At 38.0% G+C, this 21,063-nt stretch overlaps 1 protein-coding gene across 1 annotated transcript in view; it reads left to right on the forward strand.

Annotated features, from left to right (window-relative positions):
• The window catches only part of rin3 (Ras and Rab interactor 3), a 41,335-nt gene that overhangs the window by 12,915 nt on the left and 7,357 nt on the right, over positions 1–21,063 (forward strand). The window contains exons 3-7 of the mRNA XM_002933206.5: positions 1,702–1,816; positions 3,240–3,312; positions 13,831–13,922; positions 14,557–16,260; positions 17,221–17,529. Coding sequence (XP_002933252.2) covers positions 1,702–1,816; positions 3,240–3,312; positions 13,831–13,922; positions 14,557–16,260; positions 17,221–17,529 — 2,293 coding nt within the window. The remainder of the gene's footprint in view (positions 1–1,701; positions 1,817–3,239; positions 3,313–13,830; positions 13,923–14,556; positions 16,261–17,220; positions 17,530–21,063) is intronic.

The raw sequence follows: 21,063 nt of genomic DNA on the forward strand, positions 1-21,063 counted from the left end.
ATCGGGCGCCATAGAAGGCGCCTGACCAAAATTCTCCCTTCGGAGCTGAATCGGCAGAAGGAGGTAGAAATCCTATTGTTTCTACCTCCTTACCTGCCGATTCAGCCCTGAATGGTGTGTGGCGGATCTTACGATGTTTCGTGCGACCGATGGTCGTACGAAACATCGTCGGATCGCCACGTGTATGGCCACCTTTATGCTTTGACCTCTTTGGTTTATTCGTAAATGGGTTCTTTTGCAGCTGTGAGACCGCATTCACAACTAGCAACTGGCCTTTTTAATACTATCTAATTTTTTCTAATACTTTCTAATTAAGATTTCTCTTACCTGAAGTTTTAAATACTTTCTTACAAGATTTGTATTGCTTATAATTTTCCCTTTATCTTTCTATTCTGGCCCTCTACTGTTTTTTTCCCCGGGGTGTAATGCAAACCACAAAACTACAAGTTATTTGTAAAACTGCTTATGTCGAGCTGGGACCTAAAGGAAATTATGGGGGAGAGGTGAGAGTGCCTGGTAATGCAGGAATCCTAACACCTCCCTTGGGAAGATTTTAAAAAAATGGTAATTTCAAAGGGCAGCACCTCTAGGGGGCAGATTTACTAATCCACGAACGGTCCGAGTGCGTTTTTTCGTAATGATCGGTATTTTTGCGACTTTTTCGTTGCCATCGCGACTTTTTCATATATTTTCCGCTAATTTTTCGTCACCGCCGCGAAAAAAAAACAGATTGGTTTTTCCGCCATTTACAATTGCTCAATATGGAAAAAACGCAACGGCGATGAAATAGTCGCGCAAAATACGATAAAGTCGTGGCGGCGCCTAAAAAGTCGCAACAAATACAAACAAGTCGCAACGGCAACGAAAAGACGGCAACATTTCTGTTTCCAATCCGAATTTTTCCCTTTTGGGATTCGGATTCGTGGATTAGTAAATCTCCCCCTTAGTGTTGATAAAAGTTCCAGCCTTGAGCTTCCCAGCAGTGTCTTGGGGCTTCAGGATGAACATGTGTACACAAAACAATGAAACTGTTAATATAAAACAGTATGTTGTATACCATTTTGAGTGATGTTGGGGTCCAGGAAAATGTCCTTTTAGTGAAACCATAAAACTGGCCCTGTAACACCATAAGCTGCATCAAGTCAGTTGTTATTTGTTAAATATTTTCCTTTCATTCGTAGTCCAGAATTTGTTTGCAGTTTGTTTACTTACCTATGTGGTCTGATGGCCTTTGTTTTCTATTAAGCTTGAGATATTGTCCATAAGGCAAATACGACAAATGCAAAAAAAGTCAAGGATTGAATTGAGGAGGTCCTGGAGTACACACATAGTTGTGTGTTGCTTATAGTGGCTTTGTACATTTGTGTAGAGTAACCCGTGGTGCTTTTTACTTTTTCATGTCATTATGAATGATATAAGGCAGGCAGAGAGCATTTTCACAGCAGCAGCTAAAATGGCTTTGGTGATTTAGTCTTCAGTGCAGTGCATCTAGTGAAGACTTAGTAAAGACTGAACTGATGGTCTCTGTGCAATGCACCTTGTAAAACAACCTTGCCTATGTTTACCACTGATCCGCCATGCTCCAACAGATACTTTGAGCAGTTATTTTAGGAGGAAATGTTCATTTGAATGTTCTCCAGTAAAAAGTAGTGTATGTTTTCTTGTGTACTAATAAACCATTTTTGCTGCTCTTTGCTTTAGGTATTTTTAATTACAAGAGATGTGGAGCGGAAGTGTATGGTTCTCTGGGTACATGTCACTTCTAACAAAGAACAAGCCGATGTTCTGCGCTATAACATCAAGGAGGAAAAAACAAGTGGGTTTCATTAATGTCTTAACTCACTGTAGGCTTGTGGTAGTTAACACATACGGGCAATACCAATGAAATTATGAAATTTCCTAATGATCTACATTTGCAAGAAATATTCCTATACATGTGTATTTTGTAAAATCAAGCACTGAGGGCAGTAATAGGAAGCAAACTAAGCCTTTGCAAATGAGGAGGTAGTGTATTGTTTCCAGCCCTCTAAAAAAGAATGGACTCATGTCTAGGTACTGCACAGCTATAGAAATAAAATTACCCCAGGATGTCTCAGGATTTCAATATTTTTGTTATTCATACATGTCAGAGATCTGTGAAGCATATGACTGCAGAAAATGAACAATATCAGTTACCAGGGTCGGCAAAAATCCGCCTCTGATCACTTTAACAGCTGCTATTGCTCTCTCTGCGCTAGCAATGCAGCCCCCTCTGGTCCCGCTCCGACACCAAAGTTCTAAGCATGGAGCAGGAGAGGGGGGCGGCATCAGGGCTACTGCCTCAGGTGGCAGCAGCCCCAGAATCGCCACTGAGTACTGCCCAACCTTTGGCCCCTTAGTTGTGGTTAAAGTACATCTCCTTGGAGGCAAAAGCTGTTGGAATGCTGGGAGTTGAAGCTGAACCATACCTAAATGACTTTGGGGGATTGTCCAACCTGCAGCCACTTTTGCACCCGGTATCTTCCACCAGTAAAGAAAACCTAATGTGGACCCTGAGTGGTGTGAAAAAAGAGAGTTCTCATTTAGTTTTCTTCTTAATTTAGTTAATGCCTATTAAATAATTTATGTGTGGGCTGTTGAACAGGAAAGAAGAGTCAGTACACACGTTGCCTTGTTTAACCAAATAGGGAACTATGCACTACAAGCATTTCAGCAGAAAAATAAACTTGCTACAAAAAAAATCCTTTTTCTGGGTTTTAAAGAAATGAATGCTAGGCAAGTTCCCTGGTCTATCATAACAGCAACTAGATCGTTTGGCATCATCTCCAGAGAAATAATACTCGGTGGTCTTAAAACGTTTTCTATTCACTTGCATGCACATAATTCAGTACTTGGACCCACCCACAGCTTTGGGCATGGACTGCTTGTGACCTAAGAAATTAGAAGGAACATTTACAGTAAAGGAAATTCTGGTGGAGGCTGCTATTGCCTTTTAATAATTATTCTATTCCAATATTGATTTTAGAAGCATAGCAAAACACAAACCTGATTCTGGCACACTAAGAATGAGAAATTAAAATAGTCCTTGAAAGAAACTGCAAAGCAACTGTAAATTTGTTTAAATTAGACATTTCCTAGTAATGAAAAAAAACCACATATTTTTTATTGTTGCAACAGTAAAATTTAATTGTTTGCATTAAATATGTCACAGTTAACAAGGATTTGGTTAAATATAGTAAAACTCTTTTTGTTTCCTTTAGTGATGTACCTGGAAAGTTCTGTACTGGTGTTTGAAGATATCTTTAAACTTGTAGCATTTTATTGTGTAAGTAGGTGAGTACTGGCAATTCTTGTCTGCCTGTGCAGTTGTACTGTCAGGAATTGTTTGTTGTTTAGGATTATAACCTCATGTATTACCTTCCCAAATGATAGGAGAATAAACACTGCTGTCACGTGTCCATATAGTATTATTACCACCTCCATAACCATGCATGCTTGTGTTTATAAAATACAGCAGCTGGATTAGAAAAAAAATCACTTAACATATTTCCTCTACATGCTCAAGGCGAGGTCTTACCAGGAATCTGGGAAAATAATTCTTTAATCCTTTGAATCAGTGCCCCTTTGTATACAAGAAAGGGATTTTATTAGCTGCCTAGAAATGCATTGTCTGTTATCTTCAACAATCCACAAATTCTTCTCAATTAAGAAACCTTTCAATGTGTTAGTATATAACTAGCATTCATGTTGGCTTTTGCCCAAAAACACTTACTTTTAAAAGGATTCGCCAGCCTTGAAAATCCGTCTCCCATTTTTTTTAATAAATCTACAAAGTGGAATTATCTTGCATGGTTGTTTTTCAATGGACCAAGGATACACCCCTGAGGTTCTGCATATACATTGGTTCAGTTGGCTAGGGGTAGGCAGAAGAGGCACATGCTTAGGGTGCAACTGAGACAGGGGTGCTAGTACATACCTATTCAGCTACCTGAAGATTTAGCAGAGCAGTTTTGGAGATGACAAGTGGGGGGGGGGGGGCGCCATTCTGCCCCACATCGCCCTATTTCAAATGACCGGAAGCCAAGTTTTAGCAGGTATTTTCTTATAAAGCTTTCAAAATAATAAATGGTGTGCAGGATAGGGCAATTATTAGGGCAGGGTAGAATAGATTTTTTACTTAAATTTTTTTAGTGTTATTATTGCCTCATTCATTAAAGGAAAAGTAACATTTTGTGTGAATATATTGTAAATATTTTTTTATTTAAAAGAAAAGTAAAGTCTCCCAGGTAAATTTTTTAGTTTTAATTTCTTCACTGACATTTGCCCCAACTTATCTGTGCCCCCTTAGCATGTCCAGAACTACAGAGCTGCTTGACAACTTTGGTCCCCCACCTGTTCCCAGCTGCCATCTTGGTGATCGGCAAACAGAACTTGCATACTGGCACCCAAACTGGGATATTGGGGTACAAGGTTGGAATGGCCCAACAGGGCCCTGGATCCTAGTCCTGTTGGACCTCTTTTCACTGGGCATGTTGGGGTGGGGGCCGGATTGCTGTTGACCTGTAATGAGAAGGGGCTAGAGAAAAAAGTATTTAGACCCTTAAATCTTGTTGCAGAAGTGGAATTACACAGAAATATAGAAAACATTAGAAAGCCCAGCTTGTTCTGAAAAAAATGATGTATAGTTTCCCTGGGCAAATTAAAATTACTAATGGCAAAAATGACAAATGGCAAATGAAATGCAAAATCCTGCTGGTAAAATCCTTACCCCAAGGCTCCTGTAGCTGTGGGACTGGGTTTGATGGCCCTGACTGATTGATTTACTAACAGCTAAAGGCAAATTCATAAAAAAATGTTGGTAAAATGACAAAATCTGAAAACTGTCTGTTTTAAAGACAAATTCACAAGAGTGGAGATAGATGTTTGTGAATTAGGTGGAAAATCTATCTCCACTTTTATTTTGTCTCAATATCAGCACTTTTGTGAATTTCCTCCATTGTATCTTTCAAGTAAATTTCTATCCAAGTACAAATTGTATGTTTGAGGCCAGTATTCCCTAAAGGGGTGGTTTACCGTCAGGTTAAATTTTAGTATGTTATAGAATGGCCAATTCTTAGAAAGTTTTCGATTTGGTTTTAATTTTTTTATTTCTCATAGTTTTTAATTATTTGCTTTCCTCTTCTGACTCTCTCAAACTTCCAAATGGGGGGGCAGCCAAAAAACTATTGCTTTGTGAGACTACAAGTTTATTGTTAACCCTTATTACTTATAGGCCCTCCTCCTATTCATATTCCTGTCTCTTTTTCAAACCACTGTCTGGCTGATGGGTTAGATTTGGGCCCTAGCGATCAAATAGCTGATGAAATTCCAAACTAGAGAGCTGCTGAACAAAAAGCTAAATAGTTCTAAATCTGCAAGTAATAAAAAATGAAGACCAATTGCACATTGTCTCTGAATAGCTTATTGATTTTTCTGGTAGGATTTATTGCACATTAAACTATGCTTCCACACACATATGTGGGCTTATTTATCAATTTTCAAGTTTGTTTTTCTAAATCGAGTTTACAAACTCGAAAACCTTGACTTTGCCTAAGAAACTCCCATTGACTTCTATAGAAATTTGCAAGGTATTAGATGGTGAATTTCTACATTTGAGTTTTCAAGTTTTTGCACTTAATACATACCAGACATTCACGTTTTGGAAACATAATTTGCATATTGAGTTTTTTCAGTACAAAAAAAAGAAACTTGAATGGTGGTAAATCACCCCCTTAGTGTGAAATGTCCTCCAGTAACTCGAAGGCCTTCTACCAAATCCAGTTTGGTACACACTGGAAGGAAATGGTTTATCCTGCCAGAAGCAAAACAGCAGCTTGGCCACATAAACTGACTAATAAATGTGAGAATATTTTCTGTTGTATCTGTATTATCTTCTGTTGCACCTAGGTTTTATACTCCGTATACCCCCTATAAAATACCTCAAAGAAATATATAATCAAAAACAGCAAAGATAAATCTAAAGACTAGTAAAAAGTTAGAATCAGTGAACATGTACTTACACAGTGAAAATAGCTTCTTGCAGCCCCAGGTGCACACTGTACCCACTGCCTGGGCAGATAAATACAAAAATGAAGAAAACAGCAGCACTCCGGTTGTTTTGAAAAATGTGAATCTTTACTCAAGTGCCAAAGGCAACATTTCGGGCTTCACTCCAGCCCTTTATCAAAAAAACTAAAGACTAGTAAAAAGTTATCACCCAGTGTTGGTTCATAAAGTGCAATTTTGTACACAAATAAGATTATTCATACAAATGTGCACAGTTTAGGTCTGTTCCTTTCTAGCACTCTACTAAGTAAAATTCAGGGAGCCGCCTATGCCTAAATGACAAAGGGCAAACAGATGTGCCAGTATAATAATTTCTTAGTGTTCCCTCCATTTTGAAGCTTGACTGCTTTTTCTGCAGAGTGTCAGGAAAGATCTGTTTATACAGATGACTGACCTTAATATTTTATGAAATGACACTGGGCAACAAATGGTAACTGGATTTTCACTGCATGTATGGCACCAGCACCTTAAGCTTTCTACAATCTGGTCACCACTTAAAATATGTGATTCCAATTCAGATACGTGCATGAAAACCACCATGTCTGTATTTTACTAAATCAGCAGAGACATGCAATTATATATTTTTCAGTTGGACCTGTGCCTTCGCTTGTTGTCAGTAGATGAGAAAGTGGAGTAAGTAGAAAGTTTAAAAAAAAAAAAAAAAAACTGATTGCTTTAGAAACACATATTAAAATAATCATAGGCGGAGGGTGATTTTTTTGTTTGGGGAGGCTAAAGATGGCCCATACACAGACTGACCTAAAGCTAATGCGAGACTTAGTGGTTTCGCTGCTGGTGTAAAAAATTAACTTCCCAACTACCTCTTGCGGTTCCCACTGACTCCCAGGGGTACTGTGCAAAAGTGCAGGTGGGGGTGCTTTTTTTAACCCTAAAATGCTTAGGATGTAAAAGCATTCATACGTGCACTTCTGTGAGGGGATCTCTATACATTTGTGTTTGTGATCAGTTAGCTTCAAGGGGTAGTTCACCTTTAAATTAACTTTTAATATAAGGTAGACATTGATATTCTGAGACAATTTGCAATTGGTCCTCTTATTTTTAATGGTTTTTCGGTTATTTAGCTTATTGTTCAGCACCTCTCCATTTGGTATTTCAGCAGCTATCTGGTTGCTAGGGTCTTATTTACCAGGTAGTGGTTTAAACAAGAAATGGGAATATGAATAGTTAAGGGGCCTGCATGGAAAAATAAAACTGTAGCTTCATAGAGCAATACTTTTTGGTCAGTGACCCTCATTTGAAAGCTGGAAAGAGGCAGAAGCGAAAGGCAAATTATTCAAAAACTATAAAAAATTAACTAGGAAGACCAATTGCAAAGTTGCTAGGAATAGGCCATTCTATAACATACTACACGTTAACTTAAAAGTGAACCTCCCCTTTAGATGTGTTTAAGTTAGCTTTATAGAGAGAGAGGCAGCAGGTACTGACATCCCAGGCACGTTATATACAGTGAGACGCAGTCTTTATATACAAAACCAGCACATTATATACAGTGAGGAGCAGTGGGTACTGATGGCAGATATTCAGGCCCTGGCACTATAAAACTGGCACTGATAGACAACATTGGCTCCACTGTAACTAACTAGAAATGAAAAAAACAATGACAAAAGTAAAAGAAAAATAGAAAGTGCAAAAAACCATAACAAATATATAAAAGCACAATGAGCTTTGTCAGGGGGAAAAGTTAACTTACCCTCCATCTGTTAGGGTGGGGGATAGGGATATTATAGATGTCAGGTGACAAAAAACAATTTAATTTCAGCTAGTGGGTCAGTCTTTAGAACATATACAGTATAGTGCTTGTGTATAGTACCTGTGTATAGTGCCTGTGGGATGAAAACTGCAGCAAAAGTTCAAAGTTGGTTCTTGGGTAAAGTTTACAGCCTGCAGATTCTTCTTTTTTTTGCCTTCAATTCTGCACTGCCTCCAGTTTGTAAAATCTCCCGATCCCTGTCTGCATCTGTGCCTTGATTGGTCAATTTTACTGCCTGTCAAGAAAACTGTGCTCTGATAGGAGAATCCACAAGAAGAAAAATCCAATCAGAGCACAGCTGATTTTTGCAGAACCCGGAGAAGATTTGCACGGCAGTGCAGAAACAGAGCCAGGTTTTCAGGTGCCAAAGCAGGTTTGGGGAGGCTTAGCCTCACCAAGCCTTATTGAAAATCCGCCTATGAAAATAATAATATAGCCAGTGGTGTTTTTTAAGTACTGGATATACTCGAGTATAAGCCAATCCGAATATAAGCCGAGGTACCTAATTTTACCTAAGAAAACTGGAAAAACTTATTAACTTGAGTATAAGCCTAGGGTGGGAAATGCAGCAGCTACTGCTAAGTTTTAATAATCAAAATAAATACCAATAAATACATAAATTGAGGCATCAGTGGGGTATATGTTTTTCAATATTTATTTCAAAGAAAAACCGTAAACTAGCTCTGTAAGCGGAGAAGAGTGTCAACAAAAACAATATGAGTAGTACCCCACGCTCATTGCACATTGGCAAACTGGCAGCAGACGCGGTCCCGGAGGAGATGTAAAGGCAAATAAGTATTGCTAGTGGGAGCGGGCCAGGGCACTGGAGGGTCTGGTTGCAGGTGGCCTAATTTGCACACAAAGGAGAGAGGGTGCTAGTCTAGAGGGACCCATGGCACCCGACTCTAGTATAAACCGAGGGTGACTTTTTCAGCACATTTTGGGTGTATATACAGTACTTATTTAAAAATTTACAGAAAGTGTTTCTTTCCCTTAAATTCTTTTATTCTTTGGTCTATTATGATCATCTTTTTATTTATAGAACTGCTGTATAGTAATTGCTACAAGCCTGCCCTAAATTAATGGACATGCTGCCACAGTAGATTTTAATATAGTTGCTAGTGAACTAAAACAGACTAAATGATTAAAGGCTGTATTTGTAACTTATTTGGAACGCAATATGGCCCATAGAACAAACTGTGCTGAGTAGCCTTGCTGTGAAATTTCAATCATAACTTTTTTCTCTGCATTTTTCTCCACAGCCCCTTTATCTGGGCCTATCACCCGGTATTGTTTGTAAACTGCCCTGCTCCAACCTTGCCCTTTTTCTGCATATTCACTTCACACTGTATTTAAGGGCATAGTGCTACCGGGTTCTAAAACAAGGTTTTTATTACAGCTGGCAAGGCTGGGGTATGCTGTGAGGTGCATTGTTTTGTTTTTCCCACTTTTGGGGATAACATGACTCTGCTCCATGTCTAGCTCAATTTAATAAAAACTTTCCCATGCATGATGTCCATTTAGCTGAATGTTCTGAGCACCAGCAGAGTCTGTAATGATATCTGTACCTTCACAATGCCAGTCTTACTATTATTAGAGTAGGCACAGGTACTATAGGTACCTCTGTGATACCAGTTGTATGAAGTGCATCTGCATAGCAAATTCAGTGCCAACTAAAAGGGACACTATTCCAGAACCTTTTCACACTGAATTGTGCTTCACACAGTGGGATATATACCGTATGTTGAAATTGTTTCTTCATAGATTGCTGTACAGACTATGAGCCAAGTCAAAAGTACCCTTAAGGGTAAGAATAACCCGAAGTAGCACACTTTAATCGCAAAATAGTGTGAAATGTATTTTTTTTTTTTTTGCATTTTTATACTGTTAAACAATTAAAAAACATTTTAATGTTGGCAATTCATATGGATAATGACAAGGTATTTTTGGATGGTTTTTTTTGCCCGCACTAGAGGCAATTCTGTGTTCTTACCCTAAAGAAGCAAGAAAGACAAATATGGTGGATTACTTGATATGTTCATTTTTTAATATGCCCTTCCGATGAATAGAAATTTAAAAAGAAAATGACTCTTGGTCTGCTTCAGTCAGAATTTAATTTTATTTAATCACAAATTAAGAAAAAAAATATGAAAAAATATAAAAAAAAATATGAATATATGATATAACAGCATCAGAACATGCAAGAGAAATCTGTATATATTGCCTCAATAAATAAAACAATATATTCTCTATAAATAAATATATAGTCTTCTGTATATCAATGATAACAACAACGTCCTAAATATAACTACAGACAAATTCATAAAGTCATTTCATCTCAGTGGCTTTTAACCTTCTAAACAGTATCGGTAAATTCATAACATATGCATGTGGAACCCAAGGAGAGTACGTAATGTGTCACTCTGGTATTCATATAATGTGAGAGGAGATACCAAGTTATATGCAAGCCAAAGCAATAAAAGCAGCTGCAGAGGCTCAGCTATGTGCAGAAACGGTATAATGCTATGGGTTGTTTAATCCTATGTTAGCAGAAAGGATAGGTTTAAAGGTGCTAAAGGTAAAACTGGGGTGAACCCTATACCACAATTATGCACCTCTGTTACCATACTTATAACTATGCCTCCTGGACTTGTTTGTTCTATTCCCGTTATTTAAGTTTTTCCCAGACCACAGCATAAATCCTTGTTTTATAAGTAACCATATACTGTTATATAGTGGTGTAATCCTGTGACTTTTGTGCATCAGGCTACAAATAGCTGTCGGGAAAAATTAAATCTTTAAAGCTGCAGGTAACATATTTATGTAACATAACATTTTATGTAGCAGTTATTTGTGGCTTACAGTTATCTAAATTCCTTTTCTGTGCCACCTAACCACATGTGGACTCGACCACAGATATAAGGTAGTATTGATACAAGTACTGCTGTTCTTGTTTGCCAGCATCCTTGGAGCCCACTGTCAGAATGACCGCAAAGTGCATAGTGTTCTGCTATAAATCTGAGAAGATACTCTCTCTCCTTAAGCAAAAGTGGTTTTGCTATGCAGTTAAGGAATGTGCACTGCACTGTACATTCTTTTGTACAGGTCAAGCTAGTTATAGAGGTGTGACGCCTACAGTGCTTTTCTAAAGTATTCACGCCCCTTGGAATTTTCATGTTTTGTTACGTTCCAACCTGTAATTTTAAATGTTTCTTAATCAGATTTTATGTAATGGATCTGCACAAAATAGTCTTAAGTTGGTGAAGTGAAATGAGAAAAATATATATAAAAAAAGAATTAAAAAAAGGCATGTGGGCGACTCCCCAAATATATGGAGGAAGGTGATCTGGTCCGATGAAACTAAAATTTAACTTTTCTGCAACCAAGGAAGATTTTATGTCTGGAGCAAACGCAACACATCCCATCACCCCAAAAACACTATCGCCACAGTGAAACATGGTGGTGGCAGCATCATGCTGTGGGGATGTTTTTCAGCACAGGGACTGGGAAACTTGGCCGAGTCGAGGGAAAGATGGATGGTGCTAAATACAGGGATATTATTGAGCAAAACCTGTGTCAGTCTGTCTGTGATTTGAGACTGGGACGGAGGTTCACCTTCCAGCAGGACAGTGACCTGAAGCATACTGCTAAACCAATACTCTGTTTAAGGGGAAACATTTAAATGTGTTTGAATGGCCTAGTTAATGTCCAGAACTGTGGTCAGATTTGAAGATAGCTGTTCACAAGCAAAAACCATGGGCAAAAATCCCAGTGGCAAGATGTGGCAAGCTCACAGAGACTTATCCAAAGCAAGTTGCAGCTGTAATTGATGCAAAAAGGTGGCTTTACAAAGTACTGACTTTAGGGGGGTAAATAGTTATGCACCCTGAAGTTTTGTGTTATTTTTTCCTATTTGTTGTTTGCTTCATATTAAAAAAAAAAAAAAAATACGTAATGTTTTGTAAATGAAATGGTGCAAACTCTCAAAACAATCCATTTTAATTTCAGGTTGTGAGGCAACAAAACATGAAAAATGCCAAGGGGGGTGAATACTTTAGCAAAGCACTGTATATAAGTAGAAAGCACTCTGTACGTTATACCAAACATAGCATCAGTGGATATCAAAGATAGATGGGAACTAATTTTACAAATAAAACTGAGCTTTTACCTCTTTCTATGGAGTGGCTTATAATTATATTATTATATTTCTTTATTTTATGTTTACAATTTGTTACTATACAAAGAAACACTGTGGCATTTCAGTGCCCATGCTAGCAATATTATCTTTGCCGTGTCTCTGATCTTTTTAAACATGCGGCAGATAAATGTGTAGCAAGCCTTTGGCTGTCATTGTATCCAATACCATAAGATCAATAAAATGTCTGTTTAATTGCCTTAATTTATGCTCTAGGCCACAGAGTGACTGCTTTGAAAATATAATAATCCACAAAAAGAAAATGCCCTGCTCGAAGGATGCTTATAGTGAATTTGGTATAAAGATTTTTTTAGCTGCCCTTGATATTCTTAAAGGAATGTCATTCCCACCAACATCACTGATATACTTTCTACCTTTTCTGCTGCATGCAAAATAAGTATCCAACACCCACTCTAAGCAAGTGTAACAGTTTAACAGCAAGACCTTGCTATGCTACCTCACCCCTCTGAACTGAGGTATATGACCTTCCATAGGCAATGAGCTGTTACAGTCATGAAATGTGTTGAAGTTAATATTTTCCGGCAAAGCAATACACACAAAAACATAAACAATTCCACTAGGTCATATTAAACTGATGTATTACTTGGTATTGTTCCCAGAATCCAGCCCTGCCCTCCTCTTACATATTCCTCCCTTTACTTAAGTAATTATTGGGTTGTGGAAGTTATGCAAAAGGTATAGAATTCTGCAGAATGGTAAACACGATTCACGATTTCCGTTTTTGTTGCAATTATGTCCTTTTGTTGCATGGTGAGGTTACAAAACACTGTTTGTACGAAGCTTTACATCTTTTAGAGACCAAACAAATCTAGATCAGGGGCTTTCTTAAACTGCAATTCAGCAATGCTTATAATAGTGGTTAAAAAATAATAGTCCTTTACCCTTCACCCCTCCTAATATTGAACATGCTCAGGATAACCATACAACAACCATAGCAAAAAGGGTGCACCACATTTATATTTTTGGCATTAAGCCATATACTCAATCCTCCCCATAAGAGTCCAAATTTTAAACCAAATCCTAGTTTTTATAATCAATCATGAGCAAAGATAAAATAAGTTGCATCAAGCAGGGAACAGTAGTGGTTTCTGCTTTCAACTTTTAAGGTCTGGATACGGTTTTGCTGAAGTGTCCAGCCAAATCCTAATCTTGCAAAACCTAAAACCTTCTCATCTATTTACTGATCCCCTTGTTTTACTGAGTGTAGTAATGGAGTATAGATAACATGCATTGGTGAAGGGCAGTCTTTTGGAAGGGGTAGTTCACCTTTAAATAAACTTTAAGCATGATGTAGATTGTAGACAGTGATATTCTGAGACATTTTCCAATTGTTATTTTTTATGTTTCTAATTTTTTTTAGTTATTTAACTTTTTGATCAGCACCTCTCCAGCCTGGTATTTCGGCACCTATCTGGTTGCTAGGGTTTTATTTCCCATAGCAACCAGGTAGTGGTTTTAAAAAGACACTGGAATAAGAATAGGAGGAACAACAAAATGGTAACTTCACAGAGCAATAGTTTTATGCCTGCTGGGGTCAGAGACCACCCCCATATGAAAGCTGGAAAAAGGTAGAAGAGGAAGCCCAATAACTCAGATATGAAATGATAAAGAATAAATGATGAAGGCCAATTGAAAAGTTGCTAGTAACAGGGCATTCTATAACATACTAAAAGTTAACTTAAAGGTGAACCACTCCTTTAATTAGAGAGCTCTTACACTATTAGGTAAATTAACCTTTTTTATCTTTTTTTGCCCACAGAGATGTGCTGCCCTTTCCTCTAAAACTTCCACAAGCAATTGCTGCGGCTCAGACTTACAAAGAGCTTGAGACCTTTTCCAACCTTGGAACAGGTAATGATCTTGTATGCCAATCCTCAACCCAATAACAATGTAACAGACTAGCCAACAGATTTGGCTTTTGTAGAATTCTGAGTTTTGAAAGGTCCAAGTATTTGCTAAAACAATATCCTCCCTTTATAAATGAAAATCTGTTGTGGGATAATTAAAATATCAGACCCAGCAACAGTTAATGGAGCCCATGAGAATAGATACCTAAATGGTAGCAAAGGTCTAAATCTAAATTATATTAAAACTGAAATAGCTTCTATTCGCCGCATTTGCAAGAAAATGTAATTACCTTCAGTTTTAATCAGCTGAATATTTATATCATGTCATGAAGCAATTACTTTCCTATAAGAGACCTAGGGTTCTCCTACCCCTTTATATGTTGTATATTTGCTATTGGGGTCACATTGCAGTACAGTAACAGGATTACAGAGTGCTTCTAATGTTATCAGCTTGTGGCTCCCTTTCTTTTAAACTATTGTTAAGAGCATCTGCCAGTTGTAGTTTCACAGCTGACAGCTGAAAACTGAAGGCTACTCTGTTATAAAACTAAGCTACTTTATTATTATGGTGGAATTTGCATTTATGAATTCTTTACCATTTCACATGTACAATGTAGGGATTTTCTTATTCTACGTAGGTTTCTGGGACTCTGCTTTTACAGATGGAAACAAACTGGCTGCTGCAAAGCAACACAGATGCACCAGCAATGGGGACTTTCAAACTTGCAGTGTTAGGTCCAGCCATCATATACAAAATGAAGCCAACAACTGTACGTGTGAAATTGAGATTTCTGTAGGAAGTGGCCGGCTGTGGTTTGTCAGCCCTATTTTTATTGAAGAATGTAGCAATGTACTGGCTGCTGAGAAGCTTCCTCTTTTAAACTGTGTTGCAAATTCAGAGATTAAGACTCACAAAATTGTTTACAGACGACCTCCCCCACCACCACCACCACCACCACCAGCTTTAAAAAACCCACCTCTGCCCTCAGTTCCTCCCTCTGGTCCTCCACCTAATTATAAACGTTCCCATTCCTATACATCTCCACAAAAATCCCCTCGGCCCCCCTCTTTTTCCGTTGCTCCACCTTTATCTTGCTTACTTCATTCCTCTTCTAACCAACCAATGACACCATCTCTTTCTTTAACATCACATGCTCCTTGTGTTCCTCAGAACCCTCCCTCCTCAAACACACCAATTGTTTCACAAACTCCTCCTCTTTCCCAAATGTCTCAAAACTTAAGCCAGTTAAAAGATTTGCCCAATACATCAACGGATATTTGCGTGGAAGTACAACCTCTTGCTCAGTCTTGTGAGGAAATGAAAATTAACAGCACAGAAGATAAAAAAGACAGTGTAGAATATGCTATTTGTTCCTCTGGAGAGCAGAACCAAAAATCTGCAATGTCTGCACCAGTTGTTCCTAAAAGACGTCAGTCAGGAAAGATTTCAGAAAACAAAGGGAATAGTGTGAGAAAGAAGGAGCTACTTCAGCAAACAGAAAGGCAAAGTACTCAAAGTGTTAAGTCTGTATCAAAAGACCAAGCAGAAACTCACCTGAACCATGAAACCATCATGTTGATTAAGAAGGATATTGAAACTCTAGAACAGCAATGCATTTCACAGGGGAAAAGAAATAAAACACCTCCTGTGCCACCTCCAAGAACAAAGAAGTTTTCTCACAGGGTTGCCCCTGCTCTACCTGGTCAAAACAGTCATTCTCCAGTTAAAGAACTCCGTTCTCGGACACAATCAAGTGATTATAAAGCAAAATGTAGTGATGTAAAGCAAAATGGCAGAACATCCCAATCAGACTGTTCCAAATATAAGGATTTTGCTAAAAATAAAGAGCCTTGCACTCGGTTGCCAACCAAAGAACTCAAGAGCTTGGATACAAGTCTGAGCTCCCCAGCAAGTGGCTTAACTATTCCAGTAACCAGTCCAGAACAGGATTCTTTGTCCACAAGCAGTGCTGAGGAGGACCACGACCATGAAAAAGTATCCAGCCCTTCCATTAGAAAGACCCATTCGTTTATGTTAGATAGAGCCAAAAACCGGTTGTCGATTGTAACAATCACCAATGTCTTTAGTGCTTTCATGTCTGCTGAAAGAAAGTTGCAAAAAAAGATCACTGAACTGGCTCAGGATAAAGAAACCTATTTTGGCAATCTAGTCCAGGACTATAAAGCCTACAGCCTGGATATGATGGCCAAACAGAGTTCAAGCACAGAAATGCTTCAGGAGATCCGTCTAATGATGACCCAGCTAAAAAGTTACTTGGTACAGAGTGCAGAGCTGAAAACCATGATTGAATCTACTACTGTCTACACAGATGACCGAATAGGTATGCAATCTGCTGTGTCTTAACTTAAAATAAGTGTATAGCTCAGTATTGTGCACTTTTTTTTTTGTTAAAAAAAAATAGTCTAGAACAGGGGTCGGGAACCTTTTTGGCTGAGAGAGCCATAAACACCACATATTTTAAAATGTAATTCCGTGAGAGCCATAGCATACAATATGTTTGGCCGCGGATACTGCGGGGCAAGGTAGGGTGGGTCCCAAGGATGCCGGATGCGATGCAGAGGAGGGCGTGGCCTGCGCTAGGTGGATAAAAGATGTGTTCTAAGGCTTAGAACACTTCTTATATCCACCGAGCGCAGGCCATGCCCCCGTTATTTTTTTTATTAAATATTTGGCAGCGAGCCAGATGCAGCCATCAAAGGAGCCATATCTGGCTCCTGAGCCATAGGTTCCCGGCCCCTGGTCTAGAATTTTATTACATCATGCAAAAAAATGTTTTGGCTCTTGCTTGGAGCCGTTTCCAAGATCAAATGGCTCATATTCTACTATTTTTTTTTTTTTTTTTTTTAAAAGCCCCAGGAGTGCACTACTTTTTTATTATATTTGTGTGATGTCCTTGCAGCAGCACCCAGGCAACATAAGAGACAAACCGAAATGCAGATCCTAGTTGTTAATAATATGTGTGTGTGTATATGTATGTGTACATACATACATATATATGGAGCTGCTTTGTTGCTAATTTCAAACGACGTACTCGCTTACATACAATATTGTAGTTTAAAGGGGACCTGTCACCCACACATAAAACACTTTATAATAAAAGGCATAGATGTAAGGCAGACAATATATGATTGCCAAATCAGATTTTTAGTTACATTTCTGATTTATATAGTGTAAGTAAAGTTTATTTTGACTAACACAATAGAAAATATATTGGAATTTTTGTTTAGGGTGAAAGGTCCTTTTTATGACACCGCTTTTCCATTTCTGTTTCATTATGTAGAAGCCATTGTTGAAGCTGCCCTCTGTAAATGTGTGCTGAAGCCTCTGAAGTCCCCCATTGAGGGATACCTGCGAGAAATCCACACTAAGGATGGCTCACTTAGGCTACTAAAAGAGAACCAGATAGTTATTCAGGATATCACAACCACTGACCTGGGAGTAACCACCAGTGTGCCTGAAATCAGTGTGATGGAAAAGATCACCCAGAAGTTCTCAGTCATGCACAAAACCTATTCTCCAGAGAAGAAAGTATCTTATCTGCTAAAGGCTTGTAAAATGATTTATGATTCAATGGCTACTGGAAGCCCAGGTAAGAAAAATATGGTAAAGATATTTAATATAACATTGAGTTTACATCCTCATTTTATCAGCTAAGCAGAACTCTTTTAGCAAACTGCTTAACTAACCTTATGTTTCTGGCATCTAAGCAAACGCAGTATATGCGTAAACATATTGCATGGCCCTTTACAGCAAAGGGGTGTATATATCAAACATACACATTACATACAAAGACTTACAGTCTAAAAAGGGAGAGCAGTAGTCCAAACCCATGGTTTCAAGATGTTAAAAGGATATGGCTCAGAATCTTGTTTCTTTTGTTCTTAGAGAAGGATCCAATATCTGTCACACAGGAAATGTATTTAGGGTACTGAAATGCATATTCTATAAAAATCAAACCATTTGATATTATGCTGTGGGTGTATTTTAAGGAAAACATTTTAAAAAAGCTGCAGTGATATCTATTACTGTTTTCTATTCCTGTTGACTTACTTTGGATTTGGAAATCTTTATTAAGAAGGAAATTATGTGGTACTTTCTCTGGTAGGGCTTTTGATAATAGATCAAAATAATAGATATCTATTATCTAAACAGACAATCATTAGATCCTTGGCCATTAATTGGATCATAGAATGAGCCAATACAGACCTACTCAATGCTGAGCAACAACCTCAATGGATTTGCAAACCTGCACAGTACACCATCATGTTGTATGGCATGCCTTCAAGTGTCAAAGATATCTATTGGGCAGGTGTTAAAATCCATTGAGGTTGCTGATGTGCTCATCCAACTGCAAGTCTGTATTGGCTCCTACTATGATCCAGTTATTGGCCCAAAAACCTAATTTTTGCAACTGCACTATTTAACCCACCACCAGGTTATGCCAAATTGGGCAAAGATCCTCTCCTTTGGGGACATTTACAAACAAGCAGATCTTTCCACGTGTTGCTCAATTTGAGCACTGACTTTTATGTAGCCCAAAAATACATAAGTGTCCAATACTGACCCCATTCATAAGCATGTGAATTTACATTGCTAGTCCGTGGAGACTAGTCCGTTCAGGCATTTTAGGCTAAATGCAGAAGTGCTGATAACAAACTTCCTACAATATAATCCTTGACTTAAACTAGGGTGTCAAGTCAAAATCATATTCATGTTAGATATCTTTCTTGGTATTGTTACACAAGGTTATATATAAGAATTACAGCTTTATCGTTTTGACAGACTTCAGGAAAGTGCTGAAAGGGATGACTTAGCTCAGGCATTAGATGTACCAAACATTCACTCATGCCAAAGCACTTTGCCTGCTGCTAGCACCCAAGCATTTCACACTGTAGTTACATTTGTAGCTTGAGTGCAAATGCTTAACATAGTCTTATTAGGAATAAGGGAATGCAGAATTCTAAAAGAATTTTTTTTCTATGTGACAGGCGTGTTATTACAGCAAATAATGTTCTCTAAATCACCAACACCTTACCACTAAGTTGCTAAAAAAAACAAAACAGTAAAAATATGTTGTGTAATCCAGAAATCCGTTATCTAGAAAGTCCTGAATTAAGGGAAGGCTGTCTTTCATAGACTCGATTTAAAAAAAACAAACAAAAAAACTCACATTTTTAAAAATGATTTAATTTATCTTTGTTGTAATAAAACAGTATATTGTACTTGATCCAAACTAAGATATAAATAATACTTATTGGAAGCCAAACAGTTCAGTTGGGTTTAATTAATGCTTATATTATTTTTTAAATTATTTTTGAGTAGACTTAAGGTATGGAGATCCAGATTATGGAAAGATAACCGGTCCCATGTCTGTATAGTTTGGTGAATGTGCTCTTACTAGCTAAATTTGTTTTCTGCCAATTTGCGAATAAGAGCCCAAGTAATGTTTAATAAGAATAGAATTTGCCCTGAGCTAGATAGAGGATGATATCCTTGTTCCCTTGGTGGGCTGCACACAAGGCGTAATGGATTTAAAAAAAAAAAAAAAAAAAATTCTAAATTTCCAAGCAACTATTTTGTTTGGTTTGCTTCCGCTCATTTACAACTGTATTTTTTCTTTACAACTGTGCTGCAGCATTTCACTGGCCACTGTGGGAACCCTGGAGCTACCATTTGTTTTGAAGATGGCATTGGTTCCCCTGAAATTTGGAACAGGAGGCGGGAAGAGCCAAGTGGTGCAAGGAGCACATTACCTTAAATGAATAGGAATTTTTTTTGACTGCTGACAATTTGGTGCCCCTGCAAATGCACTTGCAGTCATAACCTTACTGCAGTCATAACCATACATGACCCCTAGGGGCACATTTACTAATCCACGAACGTCCGAAAAGCGTCCGAATGCGTATTTTTCGTAATGATCGGTATTTTGCGATTTTTTCGTAAATTGTCACGACTTTTTCGAGCTCTCAACACGAAAGTTGCGACAATTCGCGAAAGTTGGAATGGCTATGAAAAAGTCGCGACAATTCACGAAAGTTATAATGGCAATGAAAAAGTCGTGACAATTCACGAAAGTTATAATGGCAATGAAAAAGTCGTGACAATTCACGAAAGTTATAATGGCAATGAAAAAGTCGTGACAATTCACGAAAGTTATAATGGCAATGAAAAAGTCGTGACAATTCACGAAAGTTATAATGGCAATGAAAAAGTCGTGACAATTCACGAAAGTTATAATGGCAATGAAAAAGTCGTGACAATTCACGAAAGTTATAATGGCAATGAAAAAGTCGTGACAATTCACGAAAGTTATAATGGCAATGAAAAAGTCGTGACAATTCACGAAATTTGTACTGGCTATGAAAAAGTCGCGACAATTCGCGCGTCGTACCGGTTACGAAAAAGTCGCGACAATGTACGGAAAAGTCGTAACGGCGTCGAAAAAATCGCAAAAAATACGAAAAAGACGCAAAATGGTCGTTTTCCAATCCGAATTTTTCTCATTCGGATTCGTGGATTAGTAAATCAGCCCCCTAGTGTTTCCTTTTTTTTTTTTACTACCCATCTATTAACTGAGCCCAACACTGCATGTATCTCCAACAGATAAACTAAGCTTAATATAATACTAGTTCTGTTGGTTGGGCACCCTTTTTGAAACTAATAAGAGTGCAGTGACCTGCCTCAGTGGATGCGCTGAATCCACTATTTTGGGATTCGGCCGAAACCTGAATCCTTCGTGAAAGGTCAAGAAAGGACAAGGAAGTGTTAAAGAGAACAATGTGCACAGTGAAAAATCTAAATGTATATGTAACTAAAAGTCGCATACTTTTAAGGATTCGAATTTGGTTCAGCCAGGCACATGGATTCGGCCAAATCCTGAATTCAGTGCATCCCTATTTTAGACATAAGATGCAGTATTGGAAATTATTCCAAAGCTAAATACTAAATCTTCTGAAGGGAGACATCAGTTAAACTAAGCATATTGATTGATTGATCGCATGAACAGTGTGTTTCTATTTTTCTTTAAGTGGCTTCATTCTTGCTGATGTTATTGTTACATTTGCTGTAAAACTGTAATAAGTTGCCATGTTATGGGTGCTCTGTTATTTACCCTAGGTTGGTA

Source organism: Xenopus tropicalis, chromosome 8, assembly GCF_000004195.4.
Source record: "Xenopus tropicalis strain Nigerian chromosome 8, UCB_Xtro_10.0, whole genome shotgun sequence".
NCBI classification, from domain to species: domain Eukaryota; kingdom Metazoa; phylum Chordata; class Amphibia; order Anura; family Pipidae; genus Xenopus; species Xenopus tropicalis.